General features: G+C 38.2%; 4 protein-coding genes and 1 long non-coding RNA gene across 6 annotated transcripts; 2 read left to right on the forward strand and 3 right to left on the reverse strand.

Moving 5' to 3' along the window:
- Positions 1-54: 54 nt before the first annotated feature.
- LOC116844453 lies at positions 55-1885 on the forward strand. 2 transcript variants are annotated; one of them, XM_032815962.1, is made up of 5 exons: positions 55-268; positions 376-459; positions 614-1073; positions 1144-1236; positions 1380-1885. In XM_032815962.1, the coding sequence occupies exons 2-5, from the start codon at positions 381-383 to the stop codon at positions 1678-1680; spliced, it is 933 nt and encodes a 310-aa protein (XP_032671853.1). In that variant the 5' UTR covers positions 55-268; positions 376-380; the 3' UTR covers positions 1681-1885. The 2 variants fall into 2 exon arrangements, with proteins under 2 accessions (XP_032671853.1, XP_032671854.1); XM_032815963.1 differs by having other exon boundaries at positions 55-459; positions 1383-1885.
- LOC116844454 lies at positions 588-2538 on the reverse strand. The gene is made up of 2 exons (XR_004378087.1): positions 2255-2538; positions 588-754 (listed from the first exon to the last, which is right to left on the reverse strand). It is a non-coding gene; the product is annotated as an uncharacterized LOC116844454 (long non-coding RNA).
- A 229-nt stretch (positions 2539-2767) lies between these two features.
- Positions 2768-7884, forward strand: LOC116844368 (methionine--tRNA ligase, cytoplasmic). The gene is made up of 17 exons (XM_032815801.1): positions 2768-2981; positions 3196-3347; positions 3412-3516; positions 3612-3758; positions 3864-3986; positions 4075-4190; positions 4262-4378; positions 4446-4484; positions 4564-4728; positions 4800-5076; positions 5169-5550; positions 5763-5976; positions 6054-6290; positions 6383-6716; positions 6785-7072; positions 7258-7317; positions 7397-7884. The coding sequence occupies exons 1-17, from the start codon at positions 2876-2878 to the stop codon at positions 7541-7543; spliced, it is 3009 nt and encodes a 1002-aa protein (XP_032671692.1). The 5' UTR covers positions 2768-2875; the 3' UTR covers positions 7544-7884.
- LOC116844357 lies at positions 7581-14147 on the reverse strand. The gene is made up of 18 exons (XM_032815777.1): positions 13962-14147; positions 13676-13848; positions 13256-13564; positions 13032-13159; positions 12783-12944; positions 12491-12702; positions 12192-12406; positions 11829-12100; positions 11547-11753; positions 10542-10705; positions 10320-10486; positions 9884-10195; positions 9621-9748; positions 9364-9525; positions 9084-9292; positions 8793-9007; positions 8442-8710; positions 7581-8330 (listed from the first exon to the last, which is right to left on the reverse strand). Exons 1-18 carry the CDS (start codon positions 14122-14124, stop codon positions 7940-7942), a joined length of 3858 nt encoding a protein of 1285 aa, XP_032671668.1. The 5' UTR covers positions 14125-14147; the 3' UTR covers positions 7581-7939.
- A 331-nt stretch (positions 14148-14478) lies between these two features.
- LOC116844369 (ionotropic receptor 75a-like) lies at positions 14479-17374 on the reverse strand. Its single transcript, XM_032815802.1, has 9 exons — positions 17171-17374; positions 16559-16867; positions 16353-16480; positions 16122-16283; positions 15816-16030; positions 15508-15722; positions 15136-15404; positions 14692-14901; positions 14479-14620 (listed from the first exon to the last, which is right to left on the reverse strand). Exons 2-9 carry the CDS (start codon positions 16850-16852, stop codon positions 14593-14595), a joined length of 1521 nt encoding a protein of 506 aa, XP_032671693.1. The 5' UTR covers positions 16853-16867; positions 17171-17374; the 3' UTR covers positions 14479-14592.
- Positions 17375-18116: the final 742 nt, after the last annotated feature.

Below are 18116 nucleotides of genomic sequence, written 5' to 3' on the forward strand. Positions count from 1 at the left end.
CCTCTCTCTCTCTCTCTCTCTCTCTCTCTCTCTCTCTCTCTCTCTCTCTCTCTCTCTCTCTCTTACTGATCGCTTCTTTGCCGTGAAAGTACGACGCACGTTTGGTCGGCACAGTGTAACCTCCATCGCCATACATATATTTGCAACGGCTGCACCTTCTTACACTTTCTGCGGCCGAAATATCAGAGGTGCAAAAGGTGCAATGGAATAAAGCGCGAAATAAGACACATCGTGATTTTGGATGAAAACAAACTCTTAATTTAATAGGGTAAGAGAAACAGAGTCGATCGTGCCGCGTCGACTATTCGGCCGAATATTGCAACGTATTTCGGGCCACGTCAATACAGCAATATATATCTAGAATCTTCTATTTAGCTAATATGAAGGGCTACGTTAAACGCGATGAGGAGGGCAAAATAATCATAGACAATAATGGCTTTATCACAATAACATGTGAAGGTAAGCGGCAACAATGTGCAGTATGTAATAACACTATATCCTACTATCCCTCTATACTCCTTACTGTTGTCACTAGTGTTTGTTATGCTGATCGACAAGTTAAGAATAACTGAATATTAACAATCATTAAATTAGTATATTTATGTATTTGCAGATGAGAGCATAGCGTTCCAACTACATCTTTCAGAAATAGATGACAAAGCTGAGCAAATGTGCTTCAATGTCAATGGTAAAGATATATTCATAGATGTATACCCAGGATGGGAAACAAGTGAGGCTGATCCAATTGTTGAAGCTGAAAATGACAATGACAATTACAAAGTCAGTACACCATCGACAAGTAAAAGTGGGAATGCAGTTTTTCCTTGGTGCGATGCCTCTACAAAAATTTTCCTAAAGGAATACAAACTCAAAAAAGAACTTGTAAAAAACCGCAAATTGAAAAACATGAAACTTGCATATCAGGAAATTTCCAAAAATTTACAAGATAATGGTTTTAATGTAACTCCTTTGCAAGTAGAGAACAGATTTAAAACACTTAAACGGGCTTACAAAAATATGATAATAAGTAACAGACGAACTGGAAGAGGAAAATATATTTGCACTTATGAGCAGTAAGTTTGTTTTGTCAAAATAATATTTGCAAGATGATTTAACTATTAACACAATTGAGTGTTCTTACAGAGATCTAGATGAAATATTTGCAGCCAGGCTTATGCCCGATATGCATGGATCGGATGTGGAAGCTAATGGAGAAGAAAATGCAGAAAATACAGAGTAAGTTTCTTATATCTTCCAAAAATTATTCAAGATAAATATTTTGAAATGAATATTTTCTCAAAAGTGTTAAAAAAATAAAACCTAAGATTTTTTTATCAAGAATTTTATGATCATTGTTAAATGCTTACACATCATTTCAGCAGTAAATTTGGCATCGCTGAAAATGTCAGATTGGAAGCTCAGTTCAAAAGAATGATCGAAAGTCTACAGAGTTGTCAGCGTGCATTAAAAACCTTAACTGCTAAGATGGAAAATAGAAACAAAAATTCCAATGATACACAACACAAACTTTTGCAAGTCTTCATGGAAATGCGAGATATGCATAAGGAAGCATATGCACGAGCAAAAGAAGATAGATTGCACGCTTCTCAACAGAGAGAAAAAACAAATAAATTACTGGGGGAAATAATAAGACTCCAACAAATTAAAAAAGAATCATAATATAATCAATGTCAGCTAAAATGTGTGGAAAATATTTTGTTTTCACCTTCTCACAGTTATAAAGTTACAAAACTTATTTATTTTGTTACATACATGCATATTGATATTATAAGCTGATATCTCTATTCTGTATTTGACACTATATACAAAATTTTAACAATGATTTATTCTGAAAATTTCTAAATAAAAAAGATACTTATCAACATTATATTTTTTATAAGAAATAAGTGTATGTGATACACACATAAACATAAAGAATAACTGAAGTTTTATTTATCCTACAATTCAGAAGTCCTGAGAAAGTAGAAAATTAATTAGAGTCTCCCATATGCACAGTGATTGGCACATGAGCTATTAAACAATGTTATCAAATTGTTTTTATCTATGTCTAATTAACAAATATATATATCGCTATTTTATATGTTATCATAAAATATCATCGTGAACATAAATATTTTTAATATTAATATTTTAACTATTTTCAATATCATATATTTCAATATCCTATTTTTCAATTTCATATTATACTCTTGCATAGGTTACTTCAATTATTTGAAAGTCTACATATACTTACACATTACATTTAGATGCACAACATGTATTTGATTCTTTTCTTTACATAGCATCGAAAGAAATAAATATAAAACGTATTTTATCATCCCTGGGCTTTGGTTTTTTCCTGATCGAGTAAAAATGCGCGTCGTTCTGTAACGTTTTGTAACTTATAATATCCTATAATAAGGTTCTGTACTTAATAGACGTTTGATGTACGTGCGATATGACATAAGCTAAGTTCGTTTTGCACGTTTTCGTGCTAAGAGCATTATTCTATTTTGCTTCGCACGTAATAAATGGGTACGTTCAGCAGAGAAAGCTGCTTTGCAACTGTTGTAAAATTCGTGAATCTAATTGGAGCACGCTTTTAATTTTGGTTGAATCCAAGAGCATATATCAATCAGATTTTACAACAGTTGCAAAGCAGCTTTCTCTGCTGAACGCAGTCAATGATAAAGATAGAATGATGCTTTCAGTATAAAACGTGCAAAACGAACTTAACCATAGAGAACATTTCAACGCCACGTGTAAGAGGGGCTTTACGTTAATGAGCGTTTCGCTTCCTCTGTCGCTCACATGTCTTGCGGTTGTGCGCTAACATATTTTCCTATTTATTGTCGTATTTATTAATTTATTGGTAATGATGATCGTTTCAACGAACCAGGGCAATCCGAATGCGTTGAAGTTAATTATCGCGGCTAAATTAGCCCAAGAGCCTGTCACCGTTAAAATTGTAAAGCCTAAAGGTGATTTTATTAACCTCTTCCTCTTCACCCAGCTAGTGTAATCGCGTAAATCTTTAATTGTAATCAAGAGAAATATTTTTTTAAATTGCGCAAATATAGATTATGTGTATCCTTCTTTCGACTGTCATCGTCAATTAACTTAAACGACATCAGTCTTTTTAACAATTTTTCCACGAGTATCATGCAATATTAACATGTGTTACATGATGTGCAGATACTCTTCTAGGACGCTTGCCAACGTTAACTACATCTTCCGGGTTATCTTTATTCAGTGTTTCCTCAGCACTGCGCTTCCTGTTATCCATAGCTGCAGAATTGGAGATTCTTGATAATAAGTGGTTGGAATGGGAAATTTCTCAATTACAGGTAAAATATCAATATCTAATAAAAAAAAAACCAAATTTTAAATTTATTTATGTATCTTTTACAGCCAGCGATATTAAATTATGCAAGTGGGAAAATTTCTTCCAAGGACTTACTGTCTTTACTCAAAGATCTCAATAGTGAATTAAAAGATAAACAGTACTTAATTCAGGTAAATGATATAATCAATTTCTTATTCTTTGACAAGAATATAATTATATTTTTTTATTATTCTTATCTGTTTCTATTCAGACTTTTAATTTTCAGACACATAGTTATTTATCACCAGCAGATATTTCTATTTGGGTTAGTATATGGAGTACTCTATTAGTTACGGAATGCAAAGATATTTCTGTACATTTGCCAAACATCATTAATTGGCTAACTAACATAGAACAGCATTCAGTTATTCAGGTAAAGTGTGCAATATAGTTATTATTTTATAAAAATTTCATTGTACAGCTATTATATTATAAATATATAAATTTCACATAATTACAATTATCTTATGTATTATAGGAATCTATTAAAGAATTTGACTTTGTGAGAGGTCCAAAGGCAATTACAAGTATAGAAGCTGCTTCTTGGTTTCCTGTCCATGTAGTTTCAAATATTCATGCTCGTGAATCAATATCAAGTGATGTAAGTATATCTTATCAATTTTTATTATTTCCGTATTTTTTTCTGATATGTAAACATAAATGTCTTATATATTAAATCTAAATATCAGACCAGTCCAACTAAGGAAAAGGAGATGGAAGCTGTTAGTGAAGAAGAACTTCGTAATGTGACTAGTAGTTGGTCTACTGGACAATATCTAGAAGTCAAGGAAACTTCATATCCAATGTAAGTTGAATAAGTTAAACATATTTACATGTGTATAAACGAGTAGAATTAATAACATCATATTTCTTTAGATTACCCAAGAAAGGTGAAAGGAATGTATTGATAACATCAGCTCTTCCTTATGTAAATAACGTTCCACACCTGGGAAATATCATTGGATGCGTTCTTTCAGCTGATATCTTTGCAAGGTACATATACATATTATTACATTATTTTTAACTTACATATAACATCTCGTTTTGTCATTTTGTACAGGTACTGCAGGCAAAGAAATTATAACACTCTCTACATAAGGTAATCAATCTAGCTTCTTTGATAACGTAAAACGTTACGTACAATCACATGTTCTAACCAAAATAATTGTAATTTTCAGCGGCACTGACGAGTACGGTACTGCGACCGAAGCGAAAGCTCTGCAAGAGAAAACTACTCCTCAAGCTATCTGCGACAAGTTCTTTGACATACACAACGACATTTATCGCTGGTTCGGCATTGGATTTGATTATTTTGGCCGCACTACTATACCCGAACAGACAGAGTAAGAACATTTTCATAAACACTTTTATTTTTATCTCTCGACTTTCATTATATTATCAAAATCTCTTTCAGAATCGTTCAGTCGTTTTTCCTGAAGATTCGGTCGCAAGGTTACATATTGAACGAAACCGTAGAGCAACTACATTGTGAGTACTGTGATCGATTTCTCGCCGATAGATTCGTGGAAGGCACATGTCCCAGATGCAAATACGAGGACGCGCGCGGTGATCAATGTGACGGCTGTGGTCATTTAGTGAACGCGGTCGAGTTGATAGAACCACGATGCAAGATGTGTAGCACTAAACCCACCATTAAGAACTCGGTACAGTTCTTCCTGGATTTGCCCAAGGTAAATGTCTCTGTTTTTTATTTCTTCAATTTTGTTTTTCAGTCATTAAAATATTATAGCCAACTAATATGTGTAACTCTTTTGTATTGCAGATAGAAGATAAGTTAAAACAATGGTCCGCGACCGTAAACAAAGAGTGGTCTAGCGTCGCGAAAGTCGTGTCGAAGTCATGGTTCCGCGACGGCCTTAAGCCACGATGCATAACCAGAGACTTGAAGTGGGGTATACCGGTGCCCGTAAACGGGTTCGAAAATAAAGTATTTTACGTCTGGTTTGACGCTCCTTTCGGATATATCAGTATTACAAAGAGGTATACCAAAGAATATGAGAAATGGTGGAAACCTCAGGATACAAAAGTCGATTTATGTCAGTTTATGGCGAAGGATAACGTCCCATTCCACGCGATAATGTTTCCTGCTTGCTTGATAGCGGCTAATCAAAATAATACGTTGATCAAGTATTTAATGGCAACTGGTACGATATATATGTATCCAAAAAGTCTGTCAGATGCTATATTATCTTATAACTACATATTTCTCTTTTTTTTTATATTTTATCTAATGAACATTTTATTTTTTCTTATGTGGGTTTGTGTATTCCACTTTTTTTTCTTTATGTCTTTTCTATTACTCGCAGTCTTAATTGACAATTTTCTTACCACTGATTTAATATTTATCTTATTTCAGAGTACCTAAATTATGAGGATAAAAAATTCTCCAAGTCCAGAGGTGTTGGAGTATTTGGGACCGATGCCAGAGATACTGGCATCCCAGCGGATGTGTGGCGATTTTATTTAGCCTATATTAGACCCGAAACTCAAGATTCCAATTTTAATTGGATAGATCTAGCCACGAAAAATAATAGCGAATTACTCAATAATCTTGGCAATTTCGTTAATAGGTTTGTAGTTTGCCTCGACTCTCTATTAGCTATGAATAACTGACATCATAATAATTCGTTATATTTTGTTGCGATAGAGCTCTAATGTTTTCTGAAAAATTCTTCGACTCTAATATACCGCCGGTAAAGCTGGAAGAAGCCGATTGGACCGTGTTAGCGTTAGCACAACGTGAACTAGCATCTTATATAAATACTATGGAGCAAGCCAAGTTGAGAGACGGCTTGAAGCATATACTGGCGATCTCGAAACATGGCAATCAGTACATGCAATTCCAGCAACCGTGGGTAAAAATTAAAGGAACCGACGATGACAAGTAATTATCATTAATACGTCTTTATTTAACAACTATCTCATTAGTTCTTCCTGATTTTCTGACGAGAGATCGTCTTTGTTTAAAATCAACAGAAATAGAGCCGGGACCGTTGTCGCAATTTGCTGTAATTTAGCTTGTCTCTTATCGGCTCTTCTGGCTCCTTTCATGCCTACTACAGCTAAACAATTGAGATCTCAATTGGGTTTGAGTAACAAAAGTTACGGTTACATTCCCGATATGATAACGAACATGTTGCCTACTTGGCATAAAATTGGCAAGCCCAGCCCGTTGTTCACAAAAATTGAAGAGCAGCAGGTGGAAGTGTTACGGAAGAAATATGCTGGACAGCAGGAGGTCAATGGTTGTACATCGAATGTGTCTTCCGACGACAATATTACGTCTCTAGAGGCTGCCATCACGAAGCAAGTTAGTAAATCTTTTTTTTTTCTGTATGTGTAAATTGTTTCATTTTTTACATTTCGTTTATTTTCCAGGGTAATCTAGTTAGAGAACTGAAAGCAAAGAACGATAAAAGCGTTTGGAAGCCTCAAGTAGAACTTTTATTGAATCTGAAGAAAAAGCTTGCCGATCTCAAAGGCAACGCGGAGAAGGCGCCTGCAAAGAAGTCACCTGCGAAAAATAAGAAAGCTGACTCGACGAACATGCAAAAGCAAAACTGTAACGCAATTACTGCTAATCAAGAATCCGCAACGAGACATACTGACGAAACAAAACTTATCGACCTTAAGAACAAGCAAACTTCTAACGAAGAATCACCGAAGGTAATGGATGTCAGATATTTTAAACAAATAAAAATGTAGATAATAACATTGCTGATAAACAGTATTTATAATAAACTCCTTTTTGCTGGTAAACTATTTCTGGATAAACTGTCAACGTCGTGCAAAAAATCTCAAATCAGAACGCAGGAAGGTTAAAAAATATTGTTTTGATTTTTACGTTCTAGAGGGATGTCGAGAATGCTCTGACGGATGTAGCGATGTTAAAATCAGCTATCACAAAACAGGTATTGCATATCGCTAAGAGGGTTTTTCTTCACGATAATATCACGCTCGCTTTCCTAATTCGCGATGTCGCAATTTCAGGACAATCTCGTGCGAGAGTTAAAGGCCAAGGGAGACGCGAGCGTGTGGAAACCGCAAGTGGAGATATTATTGAAATTAAAACAGCAGTTAATGGATCTCACTGGAATAGCGCCAGTTGTCGATAAGAAGTCCAAGAAGAAAAAATAACTTGTTTTTTTACCTTAAACTAACAAGACAATTTCGATTAGTTATATCATACATATGAATTTCTCCAAATTTATATTCTATTTATGCGTAGCTGCGTCGACGCGTATACAAGGCATGACATTGTAATATTTTACTAAAGATAAAAAAATATCTTATTTAATGCTATTATTGTATTTTACATTTGCACGCAGTGCATCAGGGTTATCTTTGGAATGTGAGCGGAGTAGTGAAAAGACATTTGTACTTTACTTAAACACATTCGTTCGTGTTTCTTACTTTTTGCGCACAGCGTATATCTGTATACATAACAATGATCTGGTAAATAATTTATAAGAGATCGAGAACGTTATTGTTTATAATTTTATCTGCACACCTGTCTATCTATACCGAAACTCATCATTTTTTCATCTGTACGTTTTTGGGAAAAGTATTTTTCTTTGGGAGAGTCAGAGTGACATTCTTTTTAGGTAGTACTTTACCTTTTAGCAATAGCTTATCTCCTTTAGGAGGCACAATACCTGGTGCTTTACTTTTCGCTAATAGCTTGTTTCTCTTAAAAGGTACAACGCCCGTTTGTTTTGAGTGTATTAAACGGAATATGAAGTTTTCGATGCCGAACACAATCAAAGAGAATATCATGCCGAAGAGTAAGAGGAATAAAATCGGCGCTACTTCGTAGATCGTCACGCTGGAAACGAAGATCTCTTCGGTCGGACAGTAAGGTTTCCTAGCTTGTCGGCGACGTATTTCTCGTCGCCGGATTCCCGAGGTGGATATCCTGATCAACCTGATGGTATCAATGCATGTAATATCAAGTAAATGACAAATCGATATTTATCTTTCACGTCGGGGAGAGAAAGCTACCTCCTTCGAACATACCAGCGACACGATCGCTTACCCTACTTTGCAGATTTCGTGAAGGTGACTGTGGAGATTGCTCCACAAACCCAGTTCAGACGGCTGTAACAAGTGAACTTCTGTGAGCTGGCAGATCATCTGTTTGTCGAATGCTAAATCAATAGACGGATAGATATCGTCCGGATCGGCGTGATAGGCGAAGCCGCCTTTCTTCATTTTCTCTACTCCCTCCTCTAAAGGGATAAATTTCCTCGAATACGGTAAACTGTTCCAATAATGGTTGAAGTACTGCACGTCAGGTCTGGCATTCTAATAATATTGAAATCTTCGTAAAAACGAAGAAGACTGAAAGGTAGCATCTATATGCTTCTGTATCGGTGCGCGTCATTACCCGTAACAGAAAGTTGAAGAAGACGTTCTGCTCGGCTCCGAGATACATCTTGCTATGTGCCAATGAGTACAACGAATCGTTCATCTTCTGAAGAGGCTCGTTCAGTCTAGCCGACACTATCGCCGCCGAATAATAATTGTACACCAGCAAGCCGAACACCGTGATTTGGATTAGAGCCATTCGACTGGCCGATTGTTCGGAAAGAGAGGGAAAACCTAATATCAAAATCAAGTAATTACATATCAATGTAACATTATACTATAATAATGGAAGAGTATTTTATAAGCATACCTTGCTGGCACAAGGCGCCAACAGCGACCAATGCTGAAACGCTATAACTGTAATCGCCAGCACGTTCCAACTTCAATATGAAAGACAAAACGAACACGATTATCACCACGAGCAAGAGGATCGTGCACCATGTGTCCACCGCGAACGGTTTGAATATCACCAAAGGTTTCACCTTTGTCGCCGGAATGGTACGAAACATGAAGCAGGTTCTGGAATAAAAAAAACAAGAGTAAAAATTATCGGTGCATGTAAGTGAACAATCGTTTCTTTGCACATTTACCGTGTTGGCCATTGCGGAAGGATAACACGCGCGAATGCGTATCGTTCTATCGTTAAGATCGACGGATAATAGCCCAAGTCAGCCTCGCCCCTCTTCAAAGAGCCCATCAAGGGGCCATAAGTGTCGTTCTTTTCCCAGTGATTGATCTCGATGATATCTATGCTATGGAAATATTTTCAATGAGCCATCAGTATACAATATGGATAAAAAATAATGCTAAAATAATATTAACGTAAAGACTTTATCGAAGTGATTACGTGAAATTAAATATCTCAGAAACGCGCGCGAGAAGAGTGTATCCAAATTTCGGCCAGTTATCCATGATCTCGAGTTTATCCCTTTCTAGGTAGTCCAACAGATCCACTGTATCCGGCCTGTGTAGCACCTACGAATGCATCATCTGCATGATAGACAGCCGCAAATAATGAAGTCCAAAGAATATTCAAGAAGCGTCAAACACTCCACGTTTTTCAAACTTCCACGTGTTTGATATATCGCGTTTTGATGAAGAAAAACTTACGATCCCAGCCGCTTTGATTTGTATCCCGTGAAAGTTCCGTCTTCTGATAATTTTCGGCTCAAGTAAAACAACCCTGAGACCGTCTTTCTTATTCCAAGTACCGAGTCTTGTGATGTTCAGTACTCCGCCGCGCAATTTAAAGGTGTTATATACGTCGTAGAGAACGTAATCAGATTCCTCGTCTGGTACCAATATCACGAAATCTGTAACGACACTGAAACCGCTGTCATTCAAGCTTTGCACACTGTGGCTCAAGTTAGTTCCTAGGATCAACCAATTGTACGTGTAGTCGAACAAGCGATGTTCCAAACCCTGCGTGGAAACATTATTCTTATCTCATTTATGGAATTTTACATATAGAAATATAACTCAACTTATTCATCTTTCTTCTCTCATAGTTAGCACAATTATTGCGATGAGGAAAGAGTATGCTTACTTCGTCGTAAATGCCGCTGAAATTCTGACTCGGACACCGTACGTCCAGAAAAACGCCCATGGTGCGGTCGGTTTTGAGATACCTGAGAATGTTAAATTGAAATCCAGCTGGTTTGATCGCGGCGGAGATCCTGACGGTGTTCAACAGTTTTATCGTGAGGAGATCGTCTGCGAAAAGGGATTAATGAGGATCACGCATGAAGAAACACAATATGCTACTCACCTTCCATATTTCCGCAAGAGAACCCTACGACTCTGGATACATTCTTGTAAACGAAGTAGTCCCGAATAATGAAACTGTCTTGCGCCCACGCGACGACGACAAACGTGTGAAGCGAAAAGATAACGCCCGACAGAAACCTCATCCCTTTCTTAGTTGTGCATGACCTACAAAGCTATGATAACGCCACAATGTGCTGTTTTAAGCCTAAGCTCATGTCGTTTCGCTTTTGCTTGAAATGACAAGATGATCTCGACAGAAACAATTTCGCAGAGTTTAACTTCGTTCATAACTCTCATGTCGATCGACGTGACAGCATAATCACAGCGACTACTACGACTCGTAGACATATAAGGTGCCCCGACATCTCTCTCTCTCCTATATATCCTTTTGGTATTTTCTAAACCGTCAGATTTTTTATTCAAACCATTTCTCATTAAAATGAAACATTCTTTCAAGTCAATAATTTGAAGTTTTATTAGACACATTTGTTATGTGTCTACGCTATTTGTTATAATCTGTCATTGAAAAATCTCACGATGATTCGGAGACACCCTATATACGGTAAGATGTTCAGCTCTTCCGCTACTTTATCCCTCTTCTCTATCATTTACCTCAAAATCGAATCTATTACGATCGATTTGCCTGTCTTCCTGCCCAGCTATTTTCCCTGAGAAAGTATTCATAAGAAAGTTCGCCAGCGAGCTACCTATCATGCAAAGCGTGATCCGCTTTTATTCGAACATTACAACGATTGAGAAAAACTACACCTATTATGTCTCCTTAGTGCATACGATAACGAAATACTAACGAATTTACAATTAATAACGCACGTCCGACATATAAACATTCTACTTCTTGAGCTATTTCACTCAGGTGACTTGTGCTCGCTAGTGCCAGCTATTCCCTCCGCGTCGACGCTGCTCACTCGCCTTCGGATTTCCTCTCTGCAAACGAAATCGGAAGTTTCAGCTGAACTGTCCACTCAGAAATGTGGAAGGCTATTACCTCATGGATCGATTGTAGACAATATTCTCGATGACACATATTACACACGCGACAACCATGCCAAAGGCTAACAGAATCAAAGCCGGGGCAGTCTCGTATATGGTTATGCTTCTCGTGGATAACGTGTCAAGCTGACATTGAGGCTTCCTGCTCGACCAAAATTTTACCTGTCGGTCGCGTAATCCGGTGTTAAACATTTTGGACAATCTACAAAAAGAAATTTCTCTAGACTATGGCAAGACAGACAAAAATCAAGCTAAAAGAGAGAAAGAAAAAACTTACCCGATCTTTGCCATCTCGGTGAACTGACCATTACGACTGGCGTACATACCCATAACGGACTGTTTGAACAGATGGATCTCCGTCAATGCACAGATCTGGTTCGCGTCGAACATCCTCTCAATATAAGGATACGCCGTGTTGGGATCCGTGTGATACGCCAAGACGCCTTCGCTCACCTGTTTCATACCTTCCTCTAGCGGCAAGTATCTCTTCGACTCCGGCAGAGGATCCCAGCGCTTCTTTCTGAAGTAATTTGACTCCCAGTTGAGCTTCTGCAAGTTCCACGTGAGAATTATTAGTCTGAAACATTATTTCTGCAATTCCTTGTATAAAAAATCTTAATACGTCAAGCAGTACACATACATATAAGAAGTAATTCAAGTACGGCACAGCTTCTGCGGCAATTTTCAGGTCGCTATCCGCCAGCACAGTTATGGAGTCTTCCATCATGTCGAGCGGCTCGCTCAGACGAGCTGACACTATGCTGGCTGAATAGTAGTTGAACATAATCCAATTGAACACAAGGATTTGCAGAAGAGCGATGCGGCTTGGGACGCGCTCGGGAGAGAAATTCGCACCTGCGACGAGCGTCAGATTGTCGGAGCGATCGTAATTCACGTATATGCGTCACTTAAACTGTATCTCGCTGCCGTGTATCTTACCTTGTTGAGCGACAATGCCAATGGTAAGAACCACTGCGCCGGAATACTTTTCGCTCTTGCTCGACTCTTCGTGTCTCATGATTAGCCTCATTATAAACATGCAGATTATGATGAACACGGTGTTTAAGTACCAGATCTCTTGTGTAAACGGCTTCAAGAAGATCTCGAGTTTGATGTTGTTTCCCGTAGTAGACAGCAACATGAAGCAAGGCCTAAAAAAAGGAAAAAGAAGGAAAGAAGAGAATTGTTTATTAAACGATTAAGTCTCTCTTAAGACGGATATTGCCGATACCGAATTGGCCAGGCCGCACCAATGAGACTGGCGTAATCTAATCTCTCGGATACCATAATCCTGGGGTTACTGCCGAAGTCGATGTAATTCGCATGTAAAATCTCAAATATCAAACCGTGCACGCTGTGACGATCCCAGTAAATGATCTCCTCGGCGTGTACACTTCAAACATAAATTTTGCGGAATTACTGTCTATGACATACACAGTTGAACATACAAATCTATCAAACAAGAAAAATATAAAAGTACCTGAAGTTAAAGAGATCACCAGTATGAGATATCATCGCGTACAAGAACTTATGCATGCTGTCTAAAGATCTGGTGTTGATATCGTGCATGTAATCCTCCAGACGCATATTTTTCGGCCTGTATTGTATCTACGGTAGTATTTTTGCACGTCGCGCAAGTCGATACGTAATATAAATAAAAAATACTTCAATCCTTTTTACAATTAGATATGCGACAATACGAACCACGCCTGATATTTTCAGCGTCATGCCGTGCATATTGGCTCTCCTCTGGACCAAAGGTTGAGTCAGAATGATGGTGAGGCCGGTTCCAGCTCGCCAAGAACCTAGTTTTGTCACGTTTAGAGCACCTCCTCGATACTTGCAGTGATTGAAAATATCGTAGAGATCGTAATCGCTGCCGTTCGAGATCGCGAGCGTAAGATCGGTGGTCATGCTGTACGCGCTGTCGTCTAAAAGATGCGCGCTCTTGTTCAGCTTTGATCCCAAGACCAGCCAGTTATACGAGTAATCGTACATACGATACTTGGAGCTCTGACAGACGGGAAATAGTAGTCTTTAGATCCTTTTTGCTTTATTTCTTTTTTGTTTTCTGCATAAAAACGAGATAACTAAGCGATTTGTCGACTTTAGAAGTTGTCTTACTTCGGAGAAAATGGACACGGTGCTGTTGTTTTCATAACATCGTAGATCCACGACGACACCCAAAGTCCTAGTCTCCATGTTCAGGAAGCGTCGTATGTTGAGCTTCGTGTTGGGCTCACGGATGATCGTGAATATACCAGCGCTGCTTAATTTCTTCACGAAATAAAAATCACCTGCGGTAAGGAAAAACAAAAATGGGTAGAGAAGAAGAAGTAAAAAAACATGTGCATATTCTAGAAATAGATGCTGGACAATATAATTCCGATGGTTCAGCGATTGAACCTACTTGTGAAGTTTCCGCAGGAGAATCCCACGACATTTCGCACCGCTTTATGTACGAAATAGTCGCGAATGAAGTCATTGTCATCTGCGTTAACGTTAAAAACAAATCGTAGCAGTGCGAAAAACGTCACGTACATTCCAACATGTTTCACTTTCAGATTATACATATCGCCCCACGACAAAATTAAGCGATAAATAACCTCGCGATATTTTACGCAATGCGGAGACTACAACGAGGTACGCGAATATGAGTGAACGAAGTAGGTAATGGAGATGGAATACAATTGTCGGTTAATAATACAACATTGAGACAATATTAATTCAACGTGATATCGAAGTCGTGCTGTCTCATTGTTTATTCATGTCAGTAGCTATTGTGATTCAGATAGACATTGAGTTCTGTTAAGATATAAGAGGCAGGTAACGTGTCATTGTCAAATGCATCGCATGTCAATTAATTATTTGCGCGTACGATTTACGACGAATAAAGAACAAATTGGTGATAACATTTTATCGAAATAAGCGCATCCGCGAGATTGGACGTTACATAAAAACGATTTATCATTAGCGCAGAGGTACTTCATTCCGCGCAGCAGATCAACGTCGCATGATACAGATTTTTCGGCTCTGATGAGTCATTTCTCGTTAGCGGACATTGATAATCTGTAAAAATGGAAAGAGTTTGAAATTATTTCTGTCTCTCTCGCACTTCTCGCTTAATCACACGATGTTACCGTATAGGTCGCATCCAGTAGATGAAGTTCTCTGTAATACAGATTACGATGGAGAGCGCGACGGAGATGCTGAGAAAGGCGAAAACAGGCGCGGCCTCGTGGATCGATAGCGGTTCGGCGATTAGCATATTCCTTGGACAGAAGGGCTTCCTCGGCGACCAACGCTTCAGCTGACGCTTGCGTATGCCCATGTCGTACATTTTGATCAGACTGCGACAGTCGCAATGTAACTTCAACAATTGCTGGCCTTGACCTTCGGTATACTATCGTGATATTAATTAAGTTCAGTGATTAATTTATTTTATTTAAAAGAGGCAAATTTTTTTCTTTGATCTTTGAGAGATTTCTGAGAAAGAACAAAAGTCATGAGATATTGAGTTCAATAGAGCTTATTGGTATATCGAAGATTAATCATGACGATAATTTCTAACGTATTTCGCTTACCCAACTCTAAACAGTGGCGTGAACGGACTTCTGCGTCTAGTCCAGAGAGCTAACACAGCGCGAAAAAGATGGACCTCCGTCATCTCGCATATCATCCGCGGTTGGAAATTTCGCTCGATGTACGGATATGCAGAATCGATGGTTGTGTGATAAGCGATTCCGCCTTCGGCCACTTTATTTAGGCCCTCCGCTAGAGACAGATATCGTTTGGACTCCGGTACTCTCTCCCACCGTCTCTCCATGAAATATTGGACCTCCTTCTCTGGTGACTTATGTGTCATGTCAGGGAATAATTAATAATTAAAAAATTATTATTATCTTAAGTCAATCATTAGTGATATAAACTCCAAAGTGCAAAGGAATGTGGATTACCTTCAGAAAAGTACGAAGATAAGGCGTAGGTTCGGCCGCTATTCTCAGGTGGCTGTTTGCCAGATCAATCAACGAGTCGTTCATCTTCTGGGCTCTATTCTTCAGGCGATCCGACACGACGCTCGCGGAATAGTAGTTTAGAATCAGCAAACTGAACAGCATGATCTGCAGAAACGCTATGCGACCAGCATAATGATACGGAACCACTACGGCACCTGCGAGGAGGTTTAATCAATTTATCAAGAGTCCTCCACTCAATTATCAATTATTTGAAGAACCGATGAATTTAATCAGAGAAATTAATATACATTGCTGGGACAGAGCGCCTATAGCAAGAAGAACAGAAATGCCGTAGCCTTCCTTCATGTCGTGAATGCCTTCTCGTTTCAACAATATCGCCAAGATCAACGCGCTGATCACTATCATGCAGAGTATCAGATACCAAACCTTGATATTTAACGGTCGCAAGAATTGCTCTGTCTTCAAGTTTGCCGAGGATATCGTGCGAAATAGAAAGCATGTTCTGCAATGTGGATCATGACGAGTTATGAGACGAAATTAACGCGTTACTTTAACGCGTTATTAACGCGTTTACTTGTCGCAGAATCACTCACCGCATCGGCCATACCGGTCCGATAATGTCTCCCATCCTTAATTTTTCCGTCTTCATTACAATTGGACTGGCGGAAATATCTATCGCTTTCTTTTGAAAGGCTGCGAATATTGGCGCAGTATTGTCTTGCCGCTTCTTCGGATTAACTTCCACGATGTCCATCCTGAAAAAGAAAAAGAAGTATACAAAAAGGAGAGCGTAAAAAGCCGAAGAGCCCTGCGAAGATTCTTACGTGAAATTGAAAAGATCGGCCATATGTAATAAGAGTGTGAAAAGAAACTGAGATCGGCCATATTTCGCTTTCAAGTTGTGATCCAATATGATATCCTCCGTTGACAAATTGTAAGCTTTATACGACAACTGTGGGATGTTGCTAGTCAATGTATTATCCAATTTGCATCAATTTACATGAAATTTGCTGAGCGATTGATTACTTACCAAAATTCCTACTTTAAGCTTCATACCATGCAGATTGGACCGTCTCGCGAACATGGATTGCTTAAGCTTAATCGCCACGCCAGACTTTTCGGTCCAATAACCCAAAGCAGTTACGTTCAAAGAGCCGCCGCGTTCCTTGCAAGGATTGTAAACTTCGTACAGATCGTAACCGGTGAGAGATGGTACAGCGATCGTGACGTCAGTCCCCACGCTGAAGGCATCGTCATTGAGCAGTTTCACGGTGTCATTCAAGTTCTGTCCCAAAATCAGCCATTTGTGCGTCTCATCGTACATCAGATACTTCGTAGCCTTAAACAAAGTAATTGAAGATTAGAAGAATTCAATCAATACTACTACTACTAATTTAATTTCCTTTTTAAAAGTATCTATATTCAGAGAAAAAGACGTGATGGCAACTATAAAGTGACAATTATACAAATTTTGTATATAGAATTGATATATATAGTTCAATAAACTGTTTTATAATTATTGCAACTAAAATTTGAATTGCAGTAACTAAAAATGTACATATATATAATACCATGTTTTTCTCTAAATGTTCTCTTCCAAGACTCGTTTTTTCATGAACGTACTGAGAGTCGTATTTTTTACCTCGGAATAGATTACGGTGTAATTCTGACTATCACACTGCGCGTCCACGTAAATGCCTAAATTGCGATAGTTGCCGTACAAGAGTCTCTTCAAGGTACGCGACGAGAGTCTGCTCACGGAATCGAGGTTCCACACTGATGAAAGTACGTAGATATCGTTGAATGTCTTCGCGAATTTCGCGGCATCTGCATCAAGAGAAGTACTTCAGCTTTTAGTAACGAAAGATATGTATATCTCTTTTCGTTTAGACGTCCTTACGTACGCTCGATAGTGCCGCAGGTGAAACCCACAACGCTAGATACGCCTTTGTGCGTGAAGTAGTCTCGCACCATAATGTTATCGTTGATGCATGAGACATACAGCAGACGTGACAAAAACAGTAATATCCAACTGTTACGGAACATTTCTTAGATTGTAGGAATTGCGCGAAGATCGAGCGGTAATACGAAGAGCTTAAAGAAGCACTAAGGGAAGGAAAACGGGGAGGAATACCTGACAAATGCCGCATTCAGGTATTATCAAATATTCAACGCATGAGTTTCCTCATAAGTGTTTCTATTCTCACGATATGAAATAATAATCCCTCCGATTTATTCACTTACCTACGTTCACATAGTATATTTACGCACAATCTTCTATAATTTATAGTTATACTGCGTTTGTTTTCTTCTCGAGTTTCTTTGACGACGCTATTTCTTAGAATTATCTAGGAAACTGGAAGTGGCGATGGTAAAATCAGGAATTTTCTTTTTCACTGGAAAAGTCGAGGTATGTAACATAATGGAAAAAAATAATAATTATGTAGAAAGAATATCGATTTAAAATTGCAGGCTTAGTTAATGTAATTTGTACTCTTTCTAAGTATATACCATTATGCGTATAAAGATACATTCTGATACGGCATATATATATATATATATATATATATATATATATATATATATAT

Source organism: Odontomachus brunneus, unplaced genomic scaffold (assembly GCF_010583005.1).
Source record: "Odontomachus brunneus isolate Ranch 3 - 2012 unplaced genomic scaffold, Obru_v1 Obru_scaffold_041, whole genome shotgun sequence".
Lineage (NCBI taxonomy): Eukaryota > Metazoa > Arthropoda > Insecta > Hymenoptera > Formicidae > Odontomachus > Odontomachus brunneus.

Bases quoted from the DNA above. Each gene is read 5' to 3' on its own strand.
- LOC116844453 (XM_032815962.1), top strand. From the start codon at position 381: ATGAAGGGCTACGTTAAACGCGATGAGGAGGGCAAAATAATCATAGAC. The intron at 460-613 runs GTAAGCGGCAAC...ATGTATTTGCAG, and splicing joins TATCACAATAACATGTGAAG to ATGAGAGCATAGCGTTCCAA. The intron at 1,074-1,143 runs GTAAGTTTGTTT...GTGTTCTTACAG, and splicing joins TATATTTGCACTTATGAGCA to AGATCTAGATGAAATATTTG.
- LOC116844368 (XM_032815801.1), top strand. From the start codon at position 2,876: ATGATGATCGTTTCAACGAACCAGGGCAATCCGAATGCGTTGAAGTTA. The intron at 4,729-4,799 runs GTAAGAACATTT...AATCTCTTTCAG, and splicing joins ACTATACCCGAACAGACAGA to AATCGTTCAGTCGTTTTTCC. The intron at 6,717-6,784 runs GTTAGTAAATCT...TTTATTTTCCAG, and splicing joins AGGCTGCCATCACGAAGCAA to GGTAATCTAGTTAGAGAACT.
- LOC116844357 (XM_032815777.1), bottom strand. From the start codon at position 14,124: ATGTATAATCTGAAAGTGAAACATGTTGGAATGTACGTGACGTTTTTC. The intron at 12,945-13,031 runs GTACTTTTATAT...TTATGTTTGAAG, and splicing joins GGTGATCTCTTTAACTTCAG to TGTACACGCCGAGGAGATCA. The intron at 12,407-12,490 runs GTAAGATACACG...CGCTCGTCGCAG, and splicing joins TGGCATTGTCGCTCAACAAG to GTGCGAATTTCTCTCCCGAG.
- LOC116844369 (XM_032815802.1), bottom strand. From the start codon at position 16,852: ATGTACGATGAGACGCACAAATGGCTGATTTTGGGACAGAACTTGAAT. The intron at 16,284-16,352 runs GTAAGAATCTTC...TTTCTTTTTCAG, and splicing joins GCCGATCTTTTCAATTTCAC to GATGGACATCGTGGAAGTTA. The intron at 14,621-14,691 runs GTAACATCGTGT...CCATTTTTACAG, and splicing joins TACTGGATGCGACCTATACG to ATTATCAATGTCCGCTAACG.